Below are 15,185 nucleotides of genomic sequence, written 5' to 3' on the forward strand. Positions count from 1 at the left end.
GCTTACAATATGAAACATCAACATGTCTCATTGCTGCAAATATATGGTTGAAAGCAGAATGACATTTAAATGACAGCAGGACATATATTGTCTTCATTATCTTTTATCTGCCTGTGTTTCTGCTCATTTTATATATGCCAATATACTCCTAAGGCCTAGGAATTTCTGTGCCACAATGGCCATAGGTAAAATGCAATCGATGGCCTAACAACTGCTAATCTTTTTGTAGAATTGGTGTTTTTTTTAAAAAAAATTCTTTTAAAAGTAAAGGTTTTTTTCTCCAACATGCTGTGGGGAAAAAAATAACATTGCTGTGGCTGGTCAGTGATGTGACCAGAGGGACTTGTTTTTCCACTGTAAATGGTTCATAGTAGCAAAATGGAGTGGAAGCTTTTGCCTGCAATGAAATGAAATACAGAAGATATAAAGCAACAATACTTGAACTAGACAAAAACTATGCTTTTAAAAAGGACCCAGATGGTTGGGGGCAATTAAGCTGACTTTGTAATAATGCCGCTTGGGGTGTGTGTGAAAGCCCTAATAAGCAGGCATATACATAGAATGAAGGCTACTGCTAAGCTTGTAAGCCGCCCTGAGTCTTCGGAGAAGGGCGGGATATAAATGGAATTAAAAATAAAAAAAAATATTGGAGAAAAACATGGATAGAAGTTGCCTTCCTAGGACCTGGGTGTGGATAGATCAAGAGCTTGTGCATTTGTGCCCTGGAGTAATGGCCAGTGTCTGATACTCACCCTGGGACACACTGATCATTTGGATCAGCCACTGATATCTGACAAAATTGTTGTTGGTCTCATGGGGTAAACCAGATAAGAATTATATGCTAATTCTACTTTACTGTAAAGCTACTTTGACAGAACCTTGCAAGTATGAAAGTATATCTCTCCCAAGATCTCCTTTACATCCCATGAAACTAGGAAGCGTCTTTTCTGAGCCTCTTGCCCAACCAATATCCAGCTGTGGGTTATGCTGTTTCTTATTTGACCACCTTGGCAGTATCTTTTGGCTCCATCTCCCCAGGTCTTTCCTACATACTGTCACAATTATAGAGCAAGTAAGATTTCCATGATGTGCAATTATCAGTTGTCAAAATTACATTTTACCAGACTATGCCTATCTCATTGTTTTATTGGGTATCTTCCCTCACTGATCATGGGAATGAAGGAGATATAACATGCCTTACTTTCAGAAAAGCATTTCACTATCAAGTTATAAACTTTGGCTATACGACATGACAATTATGGGTGAAAAGAGCCGACTTGAAAACCATACTCAAAAGAATGCTAATCATGGTTTTCCATTAAATTGGAAATGGCTTTCCAACAAGGTGTCAGAAGGATGAGTTCCGTATTTTCATGAATGATGTGGATGTTTATCAAGTTCCTGGATAGAAACTTTAGGGGGATAGCTTCAACACCATCTTGATAGCTTACAGAAATACATTTGAATCAACAGAATTGTATTTAACAGAGACAAATGCAAAATTATTCATTGAAGGAACAAAAATCAAATCAAATGCACAGCGACAGGAATTATTCCTCTACAGAAATTCCATATAGAGTGGGGTGTTTGCCTTTGTAATAGAACTTGTGAAAAAGATCTTAGAATAGTGGAGGATTTCAAACTGAACATGGTCTGGCAATGTGAGGTGACTGCAGTAGAGGCAAATATATAATGTCCCAACTACAGGAAGTCATCGGTTATTCTGGCTTTGTCAGATACTCCCTTAATTGTTTGTTCCAGTTTGGGTGCCACATTTTGAGGAGAAATCAGAGAAATTGTAACATCAGATTCTTAAAAGAGCAAGAAAGATCATCAAAGGGAGAGAAAATATTTTTTCTGAGGGAAGATTGGAGAAGATGGAGATGCTTAGTCCTGTCAAAAAGTGTTGTGGAGAGATTTGATAGCACTCTTGAAGTACCTAAAAGGAATTCTGCTTTCTTGCTCCATGGAATAACAGATTTAAGTTGCATAAAATCAATTTCTGTCTATAGGTTATTGTTAGCTAAATGGCGAGTGCAGTTGCCATCTTGATTTTTTAAATCATATCCTGTAGACCTCTGAACCTTAGGGGGGAGAAAAACCTTAATGTAAAAGCAATTGCCTTGGAGGATGTTAATCACCTCTTTATTGGATATACTCAAGCATTGTGTCTAAGATAGTTTATTTGGTTTCCTGCAGTAAACAAGAAATTGGATGTAATGATTAAATGGTCCCACCAAAACAGTTTTTTAAAGGTACCCCATAATTTCAATGCCTGAGATGATTAACTCTCAATCAAGCCTGTGGGACATAAAAATGGCAATTTGGCCTATACGGCATCATCAAAACATATAGCCAAGGGCTTTTAATCAAAAAGGAAAAGAATTTTTTTAATAACACACCTATTCCAGCCTATTTTAATAGAAGTATGTTACTAAAACCAAGTATAGTGAAAAAAGGAGCAGTCTAGGCCTGGAAGAAACCTACTTGATTATAAACCACCCAATGTTAATTGTATCATATAGCTAAATATTTAATGATTTTTCTGAAGTTAGTAGCTTTGATGAATTGTTGCCAAATATGCTAATCTGTGATAAAGGTAAAGGTTCCCCCGCACATGCGTGCTAGTCATTTCTGACTCTAGGGGCCGGTGCTCATCTCCATTTCAAAGCCGAAGAGCCAGCGCTTGTCCGAGGACGTCTCCGTGTAGTCATCTACATATAAAAAAATTACCTAGCCCTTCTGAATGTTTTATTTATGAGGAATTGTCATTTTCTCTTAGAATCGTAGTGTTGGAAGAGACTTTGAAGGTCTTCTAGTCCAACCCCCCTGCCCAACTATTATTACATCCTGAAAAAATGATTGTCCAATCTTTTCTTGAAGACCTTTCATGATGGAGCACCCACAACTCTGACCTTCTGCATCTGGGGGTTTTCAATTCAATTCAGTTCATTTTCAATTCCACTACTGAAAAATGCAATTCTACCTTTGCTCATGCATTGGTTTCAATAGGGCTCATGTCTGAGTAACTATCCATGCTAATAAATTCAAATAAAAATAATAAATAAATAAATAAATAAATGTTATAGGCTATCCAGAACTCCCAATATGTTTTAAAATAGATTCAGTAGATTCCAGAGCTCTCTCTCAAAAAAAAGAGAATCACAAACTCTACAATACTGGTTGCAAGCTGGACCACAAATCTTGGCCACAATTATCTTTCATGAACACACAATTTCCCTTACACATTAAATCATGCTACTTTTTGATATCTCTGGTTTTCATGAAAAGGATAGTGATTGCTGAATACAAGCTTTGTAGAAGGTAAAGTTTAAAAGACATTGATTTTCTGGCACATTTCTGTCTGCTTTCAGACTTGGATCTGAGGAATCTGTTACGTTGGAGGAATATTTATGTCAAAAGAAGAACAGGATGAATATAATTTGTCAGTTTTCCTGGACTTTGCAGACACTCCTAGTTAGCTAATCATGTCAGGGACCAGGCCCCAGGGTTTTCTGGTTGTTGCCATAATAGCATAGAGACAACTTATCTTCCATGCCATACTTTGAGACGCATGTTTGCAAAGGCTGAGAGTTTTGAAAGGACAACCATCACTGCAGCCTTTCACCGATCTGGGCTTTATGGCAGAGTGGCTAGATGGAAAGCCTCTCCTCAGTGAAAAACACATGAAAGCCTGCTTGGAGTTTGCAAAAAAGCACTGAAGGACTCTCAGACTGTGAGGAACAAGATTCTCTGGTTTGATGAAACCAAGATTGAACTGTTTGGCCTCAATTCTAAACGTTATGTCTGGAGAAAAGTAGGCACTGCTCATTATCTGCCCAATATCATCCCAACAATAAAGCATGGTGGTGGCCGCATCATGCTGTGGGGGTGTTTTTCAGCAGCAGGCACTAGGAAGACTGATCAGGGTTGAGGGAAGGCTGAATGGGGCAACGTACAGGGATATCCTCAATGAAAACCTGTTCCACAATGCTTAGGACTTCAGGATGCGTCAAAGTTCACTTTCCAACATGACAACAATCCTAAGTACACAGCCAAGACAACACAGGAGTGGCTTAGGGACAACTCTGTGAATGTCCTAGAGTGGCCTAGCCAGATCCCTGACTTGAACCCTATTGAACATCTTTGGAGGGACTTGAAAATGGTTGTCCACCAATGGTCGCCATCCAACCTGACTGAGCTTGAGAGGATTTGCAAGGAAGAATGGCAGAAAATCCCCCAATCCAGGTGTGCAAAGTTTGTTGCGTCCTAGCAAAAAACACTCGAGGCTGTAATTGCTGCCAAAGGTGCTTCAACAAAGTACTGAGTGAAGGGTCTGAATACTTATGCCAATGTATACATAACCCAAACTAGACTGTTTCTCTGTCATATATGTGGGTATATGCATAATTCTGTATTTATTTATTTATTTTTGTCATATTTATGTAGTGTATATCGCAGGTGGTGACCCTTTGAGAGCTGAATGCGACAAAATTTCATTTTAATGTATGCTGACTAGCGTACCTTCAAAGTGACAATAAAGTTTTTATTCTATTATTCTAAAACTATATTTCAATTTTTTCTTTTAAATAAATTTACAGACATTTCTAAAAACTCTGTTTTCACTTTGTCACAGTGGGGGTACTGAGCGTAGATTACTGAGAAAAAAAGCGAATTTCAGCAACTGTAGAATTAGGCTGTAGCATAACAAAATTGACAAAAGTGAAGGGGGTCTGAATACTTGCTGAATGCACTGTATGTCCTGAGAAAACTGAATGATCTTTTATTCAAGGCTTTCTTTATACTACCAGACTTTGCTTATATTCTAATCTAGACTCTCTGGTTGTTACAAAGCAAGTCTGTTTACATTAACCACAAAGGAAATTTTTGAAGATTGTATGTTAATTTAACAGAATTGTAAAACTGTGCCCTAAACTGCAATAAGACACTGTGAATTCTATTCATCTGCAGTTATCACTCTACTTTCTTCTGTGGGTTTACAAACTATAAAGACTGAATAATAATATTTAACATTATTACAAACTACTATTTTTCTATAATCTTTTACACTAATTACAAACTGATATTTCATTTTTTACTCTCAGCTGAGATACTATTTTTTCTTTTCAGCTGAGATTTTATTTTCCTTTTCAGCTTTTATTCCTCTGTTATTTTTTAAATATAAGTGTGGATTACAAACTATATCTAGACTAGAGGGCATCCACGTTTACATTTAAGATCTACTTCTACATTAGCTACAGGAGGGACCAAAGGGAGAACTATGAACTCCCAGAACTAAGGAGAAATTTCCTGATTGTGAGAACAATTAACAGGTAGAACAGCTTGTCTTCAGAAGTTCTCGGTGCTCCATCACTGGATGTTTTTAAGAAGAGATTGGACAGCCATTTGTCCAGAATGTTATAGGGCAGGGGTCTTCAAACTTGGCCCTTTGGTGACTTGTGGACTTCAACTCCCAGAATTCCTCAGCCAGCGTGCCTGGCTGAGGAATTCTGGGAGTTGAAGTCCACAAGTCACCAAAGGGCCAAGTTTGAAGACCCCTGTTATAGGGTCTCCTGCTTGAGCAGGGGGTTGAACTAGAAGACTTCCAAGGTCCCTGCCAATTCTGTGATTCTGTTCTGTTTTTCCTTCCTTCCTTCCTTCCTTCCTTCCTTCCTTCCTTCCTTCCTTCCTTCCTTCCTTCCTTCCTTCCTTCCTTCCTTCCTTCCTTCCTTCCTTCCTTCCTTCCTAAATTTATTTTGTATTATTTATGGCACATGCCCATTCATAATTTAGATGTCCACAAAGAGTCTAAGTGTCCATTACAAGGAAACTAGAAGGATATTTGAGGATATATGTTTAGCTTCAGAGCTAGCTTTTCATTTGCGATAAACTATGCCTTGTCAAAGGCAAAATCCACAGCAATGCATTTTCTGTTCTATCTCCTCACAGGACTGCATTTCTTAAAATCAAAAAGCTGAAAATGGCTTTGCAGAAAAAGTCTCATGAAAGTAGCCAAAAGGTTATGTTTGCAGCCTTGGATTTGTAGCTGCAAACTGAGAAATAATTGCTATATTGGAAAGTAAACAACAAGATTCTACATGGATGGAACAGTTTAGAGGGCCTTTCTCCCTTTTATTTTAATGCAGTTTGATCAGGACATCTCTTCAAAGAGAGGATTGCCTTTAGAGGAATTCCTGCTATAAAATGTAGAGCCATTTCTCTAAGAATTCCCAAGAGTCATTTCAACAAATAAATAAAATAAAAACTCCACAATGAGGGTAAGAGAAAGAAAAAGAGAGAAGAGAAATCAAATTTAAATCTAATAATTGGAAAAGAAATTCTGGATTCTGACTTCAATTAAATCAGGCTTAAAAATTAAGAACCATCCGTTCCTCTGTTGTTCTGCTAATGAAAGTCATCTGGCTATATAAATCTAGCCAGATGACATGTTATATTTTCCTGGGCCTGGATCAAGCTACAGAAGGAAGAAATTTGAATACCCTTGATAATACAGGGGAAGCAGTATCCAGGAAAAAGTGGCTTAGATAAAGTAATGGGAAATAGCTTTTCATATATAGGAAACACACAAAAATACATAAACATATTTTTCATCATTCTCCAAAATGCAAAAACGATATGTTGGAGAAAACCTCGAGTGGACAGTTAAGTCACAGGGTAAAGCAATTTCTCAATCTTGCCACTCTTTGGATCTTCATAGGCTTAGTATCCCTCTCTTTGATTTTACTTCCTCATACAGAAAGCAAATGGGGAGTTGCCAGAAAAGCTATTCTAGAATTATGCCAATGCTCACTTTAAAATAATATGCCATAGCTACTTCATGATAGAAATGACTTTGCAGCTGGAGAAAGCATATATTCATCCTATTCTGCCTTTTTAAATCTAGAATATCAAGATCCCCAGCTAGTATCTGGTAGAAAAAATATTTAAAATTCAACAATGGGAATTTGTTTTGAGTTGAAGAACCTCAAGTTATAATCACACATTCCTAGGACCAGGTATGAAAAAGAAATGGTTTTTTTTACTCCTAAACATCCTACTGGACCCAACAAATTCTGCCTAATTCCAAGATCTTCCTTCCTTCTTTCTTTCTTTCTTTCTTTCTTTCTTTCTTTCTTTCTTTCTTTCTTTCTTTCTTTCTTTCTTTCTTTCTTTCTTCTTTCTCTCTCTCTCTCTCTTTCTTTCTTTCTCTCTTTCTTTCTTTCTTTTTAAAAACACTCACTATTGAAAAATTTTACGATACTAACAGATGACACAAACTAAAATCGGAAATAAAGAAAGAGTACAAAAGAGATGAAATAGAAAGTCCTGTTTTTGACAGAGACCAATCAAATACTTCCAGGAAACCTTAAAAATAATGCAAGTATTGTTTCATCTTTCTTCTTTTCTTTTTGCCTAAATCATCAAGCTATGTTTTGGGAGTGCCCTAATATTCTGTGCCTCAGCTTTGGTGATAATGTGAGAAATTAATCATTGAATTTAATAATGAATAATAATAATAATAAAAAGTTCCTGAAAGAATTTACCCACCAAAGAGGCTGCCACATGCACCTTCTTATGACCTCACTCCCTTACTTGCTCCTTTTAACAAGATGCAAAGATTTGTCTCCCATCAATAAGACATCTCCCTTGATTGATCAACTGACCATCTGTGTGACGTAAGTCAGATTGAGAAAGAAGTCAGTATTCTCAAGGGAGATTCCATAGCCAGTGGGACAGGACTGGAATCAAGATCTTTCTCCAACAGCTTAACAAGTATAGTATTCTGACTTGGAAATAATAATAATAAAAATGGTAAATAATTAAATATTGTGGGATTCCCAAGTTGAAGTTGAAAGATTATACCGTAAACCAGCTGTGCTGGTGCCAGTGATTATTGGCATACTGGGTGCCATATCAAAAAATCTTGGACTGCCCTTAGAAAATCTGTACATCGATAATAAATCTGTCAATTGCAAAAGGCTGTACCGCTTGGATCCATATATACTTCACTGATACATTACGCCCCTCCCCCCAGGTTCTTGGGAAGAACTTGATGCGTATGAAAGCCAACACTAGCTAAAAAACTGGTACCTGTGATTTCACATGTTGTGTACGTAATAATCATCATCATAAAAGGTATCCTGAGATGATGCCTTTCAAACAACAACAGCTGCCTATCCCAAGTCCTTGGGAAGGACTTGATAAGTGGATAAAAATGCCAGTTCCAACCGTAATAATTATATGACCAATTCTCAGCATATCTAAAAAGAGACAGTAATAAGAATGTGAATGGCTCAGTCTAAGTATTAGTTTGCAAAAGCCATCTATAAATCAGATTATTTTGCAAGGAGAACAAAAGATTGCTATGTAGATAATATTAGACGTCGTTTGTCAGCAAAATCAGCAATATGTTAATGGCTATGAAAATCAAGAATAAGAATACCAGAGCTTACACCATGTTGCATTGTCCTCCAGATAGTCCTCTAGGAAGCATGAGAGAAAAGAAAAAAGAGAGGAAAAATCAAGACAAAGTGTTAGGTTAAAGGAAGCAGAGAACCGCAAAGAGGATAATGTATCAGTATCAGCAAACCACAGCTAATCCTCGATTTGCAACAGTTCATTTAGTGACTATTCAAAGTTACAACGGCACTGAAAAAAATGAATTATGACAATTTTTTACACTTACGACCCATTGCAGCATCCTCATGGTCATGTGACCAAAGTTCAGACACTTGTCAACTGACTCATATTTATGATGGCTGCACTGTCCCGGGGTCCGGTGATTGATCCCCTTTGGTGACCTTCTGACAAGCAAAGTCAATGGGCATGCCGGATTCACTTAACAATTGTGTTGCTAACTTGACAAATGCAATGATTCACTTAACAGCTGGGACAGGAAAGGTCATAAAATGGGACAAAATTCACTTAACCAATGTCTCATTTAGCAACATAAATGTTGGACTCAATTGTGATTGTAAGTCGAGGACTATCTGTACTGTGAAAGGAGTCTATTTAATTATGCACAGTGCGACTGACAATATACACATATCCAATGTATTCTGTATCACTCTAAACCAGGGGTGTCAAACTGCCGGCCCATGGGCTGGACGCGTCACGCAGAAGCCGTGCCCACCCCATTGCCAGCAATGGCAAAACCGTCCCAATACGTTGTGCAACATCACATGACGTCGCGAGTTTGACATGTCTGCTCTAAACTCTTTAAAAATATTTTAAGTGCATGTTTTTCTTTTTTCTCTATTTAATTTCAAGAACTATTGACTGCAAAGCCTCTTGATCACACTATAATTGCAAGCATTACTAATCATACCTTTGCCATTCATTGCTGCTGCTTTGTTTAATACAGTAGGTCTGATGATCCTACTGGATTTTTCCAAGACTTTTCAACCATAAATAGACATCAAAAATTTCTGTGAATATTTTCCTTCCCATACTAATTTTATATACTGTACCACACATAACTTGAGAGTGTTTTAGATGATATTTTGATGGTTTCATGGTAAATATATTTCTCAGTTGATTTTAAATGCTCCATGCTACTTTGTATTGGAATGTACAAGTAATACTTGATTTACAATAATCCACTTAATGACCATTCAAAGCTACAACAGCACTGGGAAAAAAGTGACTTATGACCGTTTTTCACATTTATGACCAATGCAACATTCCCAAGGTCATGGGATCAAAATTCAGAGACTTGTCAACTGATTCATATTTATGACGGTTGAAGTGCCCCGGAGTCAAGGGGAAGCCAGATTCACTTAACGACTGTGTTACTAACTTAACAGCTGGAGTGATTCACTTAACAACGGTGTCAAGAAAGGTTGTAAAATGAGGCAAAATTCACTTAACAAATGCTTCGCTTAGTAACAAAAATTTTGGGCTCAATTGTGGTCATAAATTGAGAATTACCTGTATTATGATGAATCAATTAAATCCAACTGGACAGTATATGATAAAGTTCAAAGACAATTTCCTTTTAAAGCCATTTTGTTAGGGCTATTGTCTCAGTCAATAGTTTTTGTCATTTTCTTCAGTATAAACTGATAGCCCCTCAAAAATGAGTAAATAATAAAAATATTACTGGTTGAAACCTGTTTATATTGACCTATATGGCTACTGAAGACCAAACTACTGCTGATTAATTGCATAATAGTTTTTTTTTACCAAATTTAAGTTCTGTATTGTCTATTTCATTTATGGAAGAGAAGATAATGTATATGGCATTTTCACAAAGGTTCCAATCCATGTATTGGCCATACCTTTGCTACTCAACTCTGCTACGATAACCAGTGCTTTTCTTCTAAAAAAGGTGTCAGAACTCAGAGGTGCTGTCACTGGGAGCAATGCCGGTGTCTTGCTACGGCATTGCTGCCCATCCTTTGCACCCCCGCCCCTGTGGCTCAGAGCCACATGCCACGGGGATTCACCTCCCCACAGCCGCCGTGTGGATTCCCCTCCCCGCAGTTGCCACGCCACGGCCCGTGCTGAGCCCCCACCCGGAGCTGCTCCAAATCCTGACCCAGAGCTGTGTTCCTGGTGGAAGCGGTCTCCGGTGCCAAATAGCCTCTTTCCAACCACATCCAGAAAAATTTGTAACAAACATTGGAATTCTCAAGGCCATGTTTGGTATTTCCCAGGAATCTGTTACTGGAAGGAAAAAGCAATCCCAGAGAAGCATTTGCATGTATGCAGGTATCCTTAGGGTGCCATAGTTATGGATGAGAAATATTAGTTGCAAAGTTGGCATTTCTGGATGTAATACAGATATTTTGGACTTATTTTTGTTTCTTTGCATGTTTTATATTTTTAAAAAGGCATATGCTACTGACTACACTTATGCACATATGTAGCATCTTTTGAAAGATTGTGACTAAACAAAATTTTAATGTACAGATAATACCAGCAGAAATTATTTTAGCCTTTTTAATAAACGTTGTTATTGATGTTAAGCTAACCATGGAAAACATCATATATTGTTATGTATATACTAGGTTAATTATTTAAAGACTGAAGTGTAACATAACTAGATTCTAAATAATCTATTTTTCAAAACACACAACAGTCCAAACAGTAAAAGTAAAGTGCAAATTAAGAATATTTCATTCTTAAGAATTGTTTAATTTAAAGTGGTTTAGTAGATGGTTATAGATTCAAAATAGTTTTGAAGAGTATTTACAAAAGATACTATTTTTTTCTAGCATCAGCTAAATTAGACATATTACATTGAGAAAAATATTTCTCATTTCTTTCCTGTTACCTTTATTGATTTCATTGCAGAGATGTTAACATAGGAAATAGATTATTTTGTTATCTAATTTTACCTTCCAAAAGACAGAAGCAGATGAAAAATGTGAGGTTCTTTCCTGTTGACTTTTTTTGAATTAGCTGTTTTAGATTCTAAAAGTTTAGTTCCTAAAGAAGTAATCCTGTAAATAATTTTAATGTCCTCCTCTAGTGCAGGCTCTTTTATGACTCAAGGACTTCAACTCCCAGAATTCCTGAGCCAGCATGGCTCAGCTTAGAAACCTCTCTCTTTCCCCTCAGCATGGCTGGCTCAGGATTTCTGGGAGTTGAAGTCCACGAGTTATAAAAATGAGCCAAGATTGCCTACTCCTAAAGCCAATAGAGGGAGCTATTTTTTTTTGAAAAAAAAAAGGTGCCGGAACACCGTTCTGAGCGTTCTATGAGAAAAAAAGCCCTGACAATAACTATATGTCATGTTTCTTAGATCACACTTATACCTGATACCAACTGGACTGGAAGACTCATAAAGTTAATCTTGGTCTAGAGAAAGACACTAGTGAATGAACCTGAATTATTATACATACTGTACATTAAATACCATGTTATCCATCTGTCTGTTCTGCTCAGGTCTTCTGTAAGCGATCATATACTGAAGAAATGGGTGCATGTGAGGGCTTGGATCGTATCTCCTTGTGTCAACTCCAGTGTTACTCAGGGCTTCTATGGGAACTATGCAATATCATAATGGAGAGTAGTCAATTAATGAAGTTCCATGCATCCATTTATTTGACTAGACAGAAGGATGGGGCCAACGACTGTGTCCTTCATCACCTTTCCATGGGCATTTTCATATGCCCAAACCTTACAAGATTACACTATAAGCAAAACCTCCAAGGTCCTTCTACCCAATGATTGTAAGTACAAAGCAGGGCATTCAAAGGCAGAACCTGGAAAGATTCAGAGTAATACTGAGGGGCACATGGCATAAATTTTGTAACTTGCTAACTAACACTTTATATTTTATTTTGATTTATTTTCTTTCTTTTAAAATGATGTTCACATTTATTAGCTTTTAACATTCCTAAATTGGTAAACAGTCTAGAGACTAGCTCCAGATAAGAGAAAATTTGTTAGTACAAATTGGGGTCTGGTTTATTTCTTTTGTGAACATCAAACAACCTTTTTCCTTACAATTTATGCCCCTTCTGACATCAGACCTCATTTTAAAGAGCATCTGTGATGTTATAGGAAGAAAATATGTAACATGTTTGATTACATGTAACTGACATCCTATGGAAAGGGGAGGTTACTTTTATCCTGTCCTATTTCATTTTTCTTTGTTGTGTTAACTATAAAAAGAAATGTAACATGGCACTCAAGGTTCTCTCTCTCCTTTTTCAGAGAGATCCCACTTTATCAGGGTACCCTAATAAACTGCTTTTAAATGATCTTCTGACTTGGTTGCTTATATTGGAAAGGTAAACCAAGGCAGAACCTAGGGCCAGATTTGGCTGTCATTTGGTGGTGGTGTTGTAGTTGCGAAGTCATGTCTGACCCATCGCGACCCCATGGACAACGTTCCTCCAGGCCTTCCTGTCCTCTATCATCTTCTGGAGTCCATTTAAGCTCACGCCTAGTGCTTTAGTGACTCCATCCAGCCACCTCATTCTCTGTCATCCCCTTCTTCTATTGCCCTCAAACTTTCCCAGCATTAGGCTCTTCTCCAGTGAGTCCTTCATTCTCATAAGGTGGCCAAAGTATTTGAGTTTCAACTTCAGGACCTGGCCTTCTAAAGAGCAGTCAAGGTTGATCTCCTCTAGGACTGACCGGTTTGATTGCCTTGCAGTCCAAGGGACTTGCAGGAGTCTTCTCCAGTACCATAGTTCAAAGGCTTCAATTTTTTGGCACTCAGCCTTTCTTATGGTCCAACTTTCACAGCCATACATTGCAACTGGGAAGACCATAGCCTTGACTATATGCACTTCTGTTGACAGGGTGATGTCTCTGCTTTTTAGTATGCTGTCTAGATTTGCCATGGCTGTCCTCCCCAGGAGCAAACATCTTTTAATTCCTTGGTTGCAGTCCCCGTCTGTGGTGATCTTGGAGCCCAGGAAAATAAAATCTGTCACTACCTCCATTTCTTCCCCATCTATTTGCCAGGAATTGAGAGGGCTGGATGCCATGATCTTGGTTTTCTTAATGTTTAGTTTCAACCCAACTTTTGCACTCTCCTTCTTTACTCCCAACAAGAGGCTCTTTAGTTCCTCTTCACTTTCTGCCATTAGAGTGGTATCATCTGCATATCTTAGGTTGTTGATATTTCTCCCGGCACTCTTAATTCCAACTTTTGATTCATCTAGCCCTGTCTTTCTCATGATGTGCTCTGCATATAAGTTAAACAGGCAGGGTGACAGTATACAGCCTTGCCAGACTCCTTTCCCAATTCTGAACCAGTCAGTGGTTCTATGTCCAGTTCTCACTGTTGCTTCTTGACCCGCATATAGGTTTCTCAAGAGATAAATAAGATGGTCTGATACTCCCATCTCTTTAAGAACTTGCCACAATTTGTTGTGATCCACACAATCAAATGCTCAGTGAAGCAGAAATAGATGTTTTTCTGGAACTCCCTAGCTTTCTCCATGATCCAGTGTATGTTGGCAATTTGATCTCTAGTTACTCTGCCTCTTCAAAATCCTGCCTGTACTTCTGGTAGTTCTCGATCCACATACTGCTGGAGTCTAGCTTGTAGGATTTTAAGCATAACTTTACTAGCATGTGAAATTAGTGTAATGGTACAATAGTTTGAACATTCTTTGGCACTGCCTTTGTTTGGAATTGGAATGTAAACTGATCTTTTCCAATCCTGTGGCCACTGTTGAGTTTTCCAAATTTGCTGGCAAATTGAGTGTAGCACTTTTACTGCATCGTCTTTTAAGATTTTGAATAGCTCAGCTGGAATACTGTCAACTCCATTAGGTTTGTTGTTGCTCAGCTTTCCTAAGGCCCTTTTCACTTCACATTCTAGGATGTCTGGCTCAAGGTCAGTGACCACCTCATCGTGGCTATCAGGGACGTTAAGCTTGTTCTTGTATAGTTCTTCTGTGTAATTTTGCCACCTCTTCTTAATCTCTTCTGCCTCTGTTAGGTCCCTGACATTTTGGTCCTTTATCATGCCCATTTTTGCATTAAACGTTCCCTTCATCTTTCCAATTTTCTTGAAGAGATCTCTAGTCCTCCCTATTTTATTGTTTTCTTCAATTTCTTTGCACTGTTCAATTAAGAAGGCATTCTTATCTCTTCTAGCTATTCTCTGGAAGTCTGCATTTAATTGGGTGTATCTTTCTTTTTCTCCCTTGCCTTTTCCTTCCCTCCTGTCATCAGCTATTTGCAAAGCTTCTTCAGACAGCCATTTTGCTTTCTTGCATTTCTTTTTCTTTGGGATGGTTTTAGTTGCTACTTCTTGTACAATGTTGTGAACCTCTGTCCATAGTTCTTCAGGCACTCTGTCTATCAGATCTAATTCCTTACATCTATTTGTCACCTCTACTGTATATTCGTCAGGGATATGATTTAGTTCATACCTGAGTCGCTTAGTGCTTTTCTCTACTTTCTTCAGTTTAAGCCTAAACTTTGCAATGAGAAGCTCAAGGTCTGAGCCACAGTCAGCTCCTGGTCTTGTTTTTACTGACTGTATAGAGCTTCTCCATCTTTGGTGGCAGAACACATAGTCAATCTGATTTCTGTGTTGACCGTCTGGTGATGTCCATGTGTAGAGCCGTCTCTTGGGTTGTTGGAAAAGAGTGTTTGCTATGACCATCGTATTCTCTTGACAAAATTCTATCAGCCTGTGCCCTGCTTCATTCTGTACTCCAAGGCCAAACCTGCCTGTTATTCTGGTTATCTTTTGGCTTCCTACTTTA

General features: G+C 38.0%; 1 protein-coding gene across 1 annotated transcript in view; it reads right to left on the reverse strand.

Moving 5' to 3' along the window:
* The window catches only part of GPC6 (glypican 6), a gene marked incomplete at its 3' end in the record, with an annotated part of 881,925 nt that overhangs the window by 34,871 nt on the left and 831,869 nt on the right, over positions 1–15,185 (reverse strand). The window contains exon 7 of the mRNA XM_083361302.1: positions 8,454–8,483. Coding sequence (XP_083217428.1) covers positions 8,454–8,483 — 30 coding nt within the window. The remainder of the gene's footprint in view (positions 1–8,453; positions 8,484–15,185) is intronic.

Source organism: Vipera ursinii (genome assembly GCF_947247035.1).
Source record: "Vipera ursinii genome assembly, chromosome: 4".
Lineage (NCBI taxonomy): Eukaryota > Metazoa > Chordata > Lepidosauria > Squamata > Viperidae > Vipera > Vipera ursinii.